Source organism: Pyxicephalus adspersus, chromosome 6, assembly GCF_032062135.1.
Source record: "Pyxicephalus adspersus chromosome 6, UCB_Pads_2.0, whole genome shotgun sequence".
Lineage (NCBI taxonomy): Eukaryota > Metazoa > Chordata > Amphibia > Anura > Pyxicephalidae > Pyxicephalus > Pyxicephalus adspersus.
In genome coordinates, this window is record NC_092863.1 from 44,886,232 (window position 1) to 44,891,943 (window position 5,712).

Consider the following 5,712-nt stretch of genomic DNA (forward strand, 5'->3'; position numbering starts at 1 on the left):
TACAGAGGAGCTTGGTGGGCTTTGCTGGTGTCGGGTACAGAGGAGCTTGGTGGGCTTTGCAGTTGTCGGGTACAGAGGAGGGTGGTGGGATTTGCTGGTGTCAGGTCCAGAGGAGCTTGGTGGGCTTTGCTGGTGTCGGGTACAGAGGAGGAGAGCCGGCTTTGCTCCTGAACTGTATTGAGCAGGGTGGACATTTCTCCTGGACTGCATAGGGAAGTGTGATAGGACTTTTGTATATTCCAGCAGCAAAGTCTTCCTTGCTCCTTTGTACAATACAGCAGCAGAGTAGCAGAGTGAATTTTCTAACCATAAATACTGCCTGACTTGGCTGGACCATATATCTATTAATATCTATGGTGAGTCTTGTTTTTTTTATCTGGCCAGCCTGCATTGCTCCAAAGTTAGTGAGACACAGTTGTGGTGCATTACTCCTTTATATAATCTTTACACAGAAATAAAAGTCTGCTTGCTTTGATCTTTGTTTTACTTTTATTCTTAGCTGCCATTGACTTTTCTCAATTATTTCTTACTAAATGTAGCCTTAGTCATTTGAATTTAGAATGATTCTGTTCTCCTGCTATGAGGAAATATGAAGTAGCAGCATCAGTGACCCTAAGAAATGCCTTTTTGGTACAAATTCTGTCTGACCGCACCCCAGCCCTAAAACCATGAAAACTGGGTCTGTGCATTGCAAGGATTTGACAGCCATACTTCTCAGCTATTGCACTAAACGCTGCAGTATATAATATAATGCCCTGTGAGATGTTATATTACATTGACCAGCAGCTAGAATAAGCCATGTGTTCCGCTCAGCGGCCTCAGACCTGTTCCCCTTACATTAGCAGCCCTCCCTCTCTGTTCACTCCCCACCTCTTTGCTGTGCATTGCAGTAAACCTACTGCGCATGCTCTAATATAGGTCTATAAATAGCTCATGACGTCATCTAGAAATATTCCCGAAAACCACGCCCCCGGTCCCGCCCACTCATAGTGCGTCCCGGGTTGCAGCACCGTTAGGAGCAGAACCGGGATCAGCGCGGAGAAGCTAAGCACAGCAGTGACACCGACACTCCAACCAGGACCCGCTTGGAGAACAGCATGGCGGACCGGGAGCAGCTGCTCCAGAGAGCCCGTTTGGCGGAGCAGGCGGAGAGATACGAGGATATGGCCGCAGCGATGAGAGCGGTAAGAGGCAACGTGTAGAGGAAATGCATGGCTGTGCCCGGGCGCCCTATAAAACTCATGTCCACAATGCTCACCATTGTCCAGGCTCTATGGGGACATTCACCTACATTACATTGCCATCCTCATCATATAAATGACACCAGGTAAAAGATCATTACATGCTAATTCCCAATGTTACAAAGGGAGATCCAGGTTCCCCCAATGTAATGTGTATGGCAAGGAAAAAGGCTGCAATGCACACAGAATGCCAATAGTCATGGCTGGACATGGTATTTGCGTCAGATGGTTATCTGTAATAAAAGAAAATTGCTGCTGGAATAATTGTATGGATGTCTTTGTAAAATGTTGTGCAGATGCGTACCCGTCTGTGAGGAGGACGTCAGGCAGCAGGATGCTGTGTGCCCGATTATAGGGTGGGGTAAATGGGCACCAAGCAATACCTGGCCAGTAGGGGTGCTTGGCTCGTGTATTGGCATTCTGTGTCTGATTGTTGTGCCCAGGGCAAACGTCTGTCTCCGTCTTCAAATATGTTTGCAGCATGTGTGTCCGTATCTATAGTGCAGTGATGGGGTGTGGTGACCTGTCTGTATGTGGTGTCACGGGACAGCCTGGCACCGTATTTGTCTTTGTGTATTGATCATTTAATATTAAAACTGAAGATATTGTCAATCTAACCATTTACTCCTATTTATAATCTCCACTGAAAATTGAGCATTTCATTCTTGTGTTGATGCAGGTCACAGAACTCAACGAGCCACTGTCTAACGAAGACCGGAACCTGCTGTCCGTAGCCTACAAAAACGTAGTGGGTGCGCGAAGGTCTTCATGGCGAGTCATCAGCAGTATTGAGCAGAAGACGCTGGCTGATGGTAATGAGAAGAAGCTGGAAAAGGTGAAAGCATACAGAGAAAAGATTGAAGCTGAACTCGAGGCCGTATGTAATGAAGTCCTGTCTCTGCTTGACAAGTTCCTTATCAAGAATTGCAATGACTTCCAGTACGAAAGCAAAGTTTTCTACCTGAAGATGAAGGGAGATTACTATCGTTACCTGTCAGAAGTAGGCTCTGGGGACAGGAAGCGAAGTGTAACGGAGGCATCTGAAGCTGCATATAAAGAAGCCTTTGAAATTAGCAAAGAGCACATGCAGCCTACTCACCCTATCCGTCTAGGCCTAGCCCTAAATTTCTCCGTCTTCTATTATGAAATACAGGGTAACCCCGAACAAGCTTGCCTTCTGGCCAAGCAGGCCTTTGATGATGCTATCGCTGAGCTGGACACACTAAACGAGGATTCCTACAAGGACTCCACCCTCATCATGCAGCTCCTGCGTGACAACCTGACCCTGTGGACAAGTGACCAGCCGGACGAAGAGACCGGAGAAGGCAACAATTAAATGAGGGTGTTGCGTCTTGCTACAGCCCATTACTTACCCTCTCCCCTTCACCACATGCTGAACCCCTCCTCCCCCACCGCTGCCCCTGACATGTCCCTGTGCTTATCATATCCGTATCATTGGCACAAATGCTCATACTGCTGCGTGCCCGGGGAGACGGGCTCTCGCGGCGTTCTCTTGGGCATTGCTGGATTGCGTTGGCACATCGGCCGTTTCTTGGGTTGCCCTCGCGTTGTTCAGGGGATTAGGGAGGCTGCAGTTTCAGAGAGGCGCCCGCATTCTCCTTACCGATAGGGCACGTACGGGCTGGAAAGATGCAAAGTGGTCCCATTTTTATTTTGTAAAGAAACTGTTTTTAGTTTCCATTTGTGCAGCATTCCCTTTGCATGTAAATGACTCCCCGTTCCCTTTCTTCCCACAAAGAAGGCACCACACAGTTCCCGCTGTGAATGGCTGCAGTTCCCCTAGTGGGAAGTGGGGGTCCACCTGTTTTTGTTAGCTAACAATAGACGTTTTTAAATGTGAGCTTTGTGAAGTTTCTATTTGCCCTTTTAAATTATGGTGTGATAATTCTACACCCCTTCTGAGTTTGAATGCCCTAAGTACCTGTGTTTTTTGTTTTATTTTAGTTTTTTTTCTAATCATTTAATTATTCTGGTAAAGGGCCTCATTATTTGGTTGTAAGCCTTGTGCAGGACAGTTCATCGGAGAACTGGCTGCATCTGCAGTGTGTATTAGCCTGTTCATGATGGATGCCAATAAAATGCCAGACACCCAATATAAATGTTTTGAAAATGCGTGGATGAAATAAATGCTGCTTTGAGGATATTATTTTTGCTTGAGCCTCTTGTCTGTTGATAAAATAAACCAAAGAAATGTTACGTGCTCCTTATCTTTTCGGTCAGAGCTTCAGGTCACTTTGCTTCTGGAAAAGATTAAATGTGAACCATTATTATGATACAGCAGATCAGCTTTTATTTTCTGCAGGGATGTCTATATCCATGTACCCATCGGTTTGCTAGAAATGGTAAATAGGGCCAACAACCTGCCATGGAGTGCTTGTCATTGTATTGTAGTATTTTTATCATAAGTATTCCAAATAGCTGACCACTCCTGCTTTAACAATGGTTGGTAATGAAGTCCCTGGAGGTTTTATTTGTAGTGATACCACATCAGGCCCAGTCCAGATACCCCACATATTTTACCATAGGCTGGCATGTATTTTATAATATGATTAATCTAGATGAAAAGCTATGCTTCTCAGTGTTTATCTTATAAAATGCTACAAAAAAATAGTTCTTTATGCTCCTTTTTTTGTGCTCAAAACAATCTGCCTCGGGCGTCCAAGCTTGTCTACATTATAATTATCAATACGTAGATCTATTCAAAACCAAATCGTTCTGCATTTATTTATTTTTCCTTTTTAATTGCAATCCAAATGGTTCCAGTTTTTAAAGGCCCGCTATGAAAATTGTACAGATGTCACCACCCATCTTGACTGGAATATTTATGTAGTTTTATCTCCTGTTTCTCATTATCACACAACTTTTTGAAGCTCAGAATGGGGTCTACACCAAGGAAGCCTCTGTTTTTAGGGTAAATGCATTTGCATGGTTCCTGTGATGCATGCTCCTTGTATTTTACCATTGCAGCATTGCTGAGTGGGCCTGGAATTCTTTGAACGTGACCTGAATAATTCATCCTGCAATACAGGTAATGGAGGAGATGGGGAAGGTCTATGCTAGTTTCCACAGCAACAGAATGAGATTTATAGAAGCTTCTGTTTCCATGGCAATGCGACTAGAGGGAGTGATGCTGCAGAACACTTGTTATATCGTGTCTGATATCTGCACTGTGCTCGCAAATTCTGCTGTTTGTTCCTTTGATTTTGTCACCCTACATAACGTGAGCTTGCCATTGATATGGTCACATAGATCAGATATTGTGTAACGTGCAATGCTAACATGGCCTCCAGTAGTTGTGTCACACTGTAAATCCTTTTCTATCAATTACTAGCAGAGATGCATTAAAGGTAGTCAAAGCTGTCACCTTGGAGACAATGTGATGTCATCATATTTCCATGGTAATGGTTTTCTGATCAAGATAGATGAAGCAGACAGCAAATATGATTGAACAAGGTTGCTGCTTACAATATGAGTGGCATCTGCTTCTGCTCACATGTTAATGGCATCTACATATAAGGAGTATATGTCAGACATTTTTATTACTGCACATGATAACATTTCATCAGGCCATGAATAGGCCAAAAGGCATTTAATATTCCGATGCAAGGAAAGGGAAATTTTGTTTATTATTCTGACCTATTTATAAAAATTGGTCCATTAATTCGGCTCATACAGAAGCACCACCATGGTGGTTGGGATGGGATACAGAAATGTACTGCCTGTGAGCAGCCTAGAGAATTTAATAATAATAATAATATTATTATTTATAATAAACAGGATTTATATAGCGCCAACATATTGGGCAGCGCTGTACAATAAATGGGTATCTCCAGAAATCCTGTAGATGTAGTGAACAAATTAAGTTATGACACTGGCAGAGTTTTCTAAAATTTGTAACGAAATCTATCTTGCAAAAAAAAAGAACCCATTGCAGCATCTGTGCTTGTTGTATTTCTTTTTTCCCCCTCATTCTGCTTATATGTAGCAGAGTGATAAGTCAGAAAGGAATGTTCTGCCTGGTGAAGGTCAGTTATGAGATCTGCATGCTTTGTCCTGCTTCTCTGAGAACAGCAAGGCCAGGAGAGAAGGCTGGAAGAAATGCAAAAAGCAAAACTACTGTTTTTGTATAAAATCTCTTTGCCAGCCATTGAATCTTTCTTTGTATAATTATACTATAGTGCTGCATAGATAACAAGGTGACTAGGCTATGTGTGAGCAGTATATTAGGCCTACTCCGAGTAGCTGTTCTGTAATAAAGTCTAGGAAATATACACTGCTTTGCACTATGGTAATAAAGCTAGTCATGGCAATTTTCCAGAATTTGTCATTTTGTAGTCTCTTACTATATATGGTAACAACTTGTTCATACTTATAAGAGGTGGCAATATATGCAATACTGGCATTTTAATAAGACATCCTTAATTAAAGTAAACCTGTACTGTAAGCATGC

The 5,712-nt window shown here is 43.0% G+C and overlaps 1 protein-coding gene across 1 annotated transcript; it reads left to right on the top strand.

Annotated features, from left to right (window-relative positions):
- The first annotated feature begins 968 nt into the window (after positions 1 to 968).
- Positions 969 to 3,408, top strand: YWHAH (tyrosine 3-monooxygenase/tryptophan 5-monooxygenase activation protein eta). Its single transcript, XM_072415554.1, has 2 exons — positions 969 to 1,184; positions 1,921 to 3,408. Exons 1-2 carry the CDS (start codon positions 1,098 to 1,100, stop codon positions 2,575 to 2,577), a joined length of 744 nt encoding a protein of 247 aa, XP_072271655.1. The 5' UTR covers positions 969 to 1,097; the 3' UTR covers positions 2,578 to 3,408.
- The last annotated feature ends 2,304 nt before the right edge of the window (positions 3,409 to 5,712 follow it).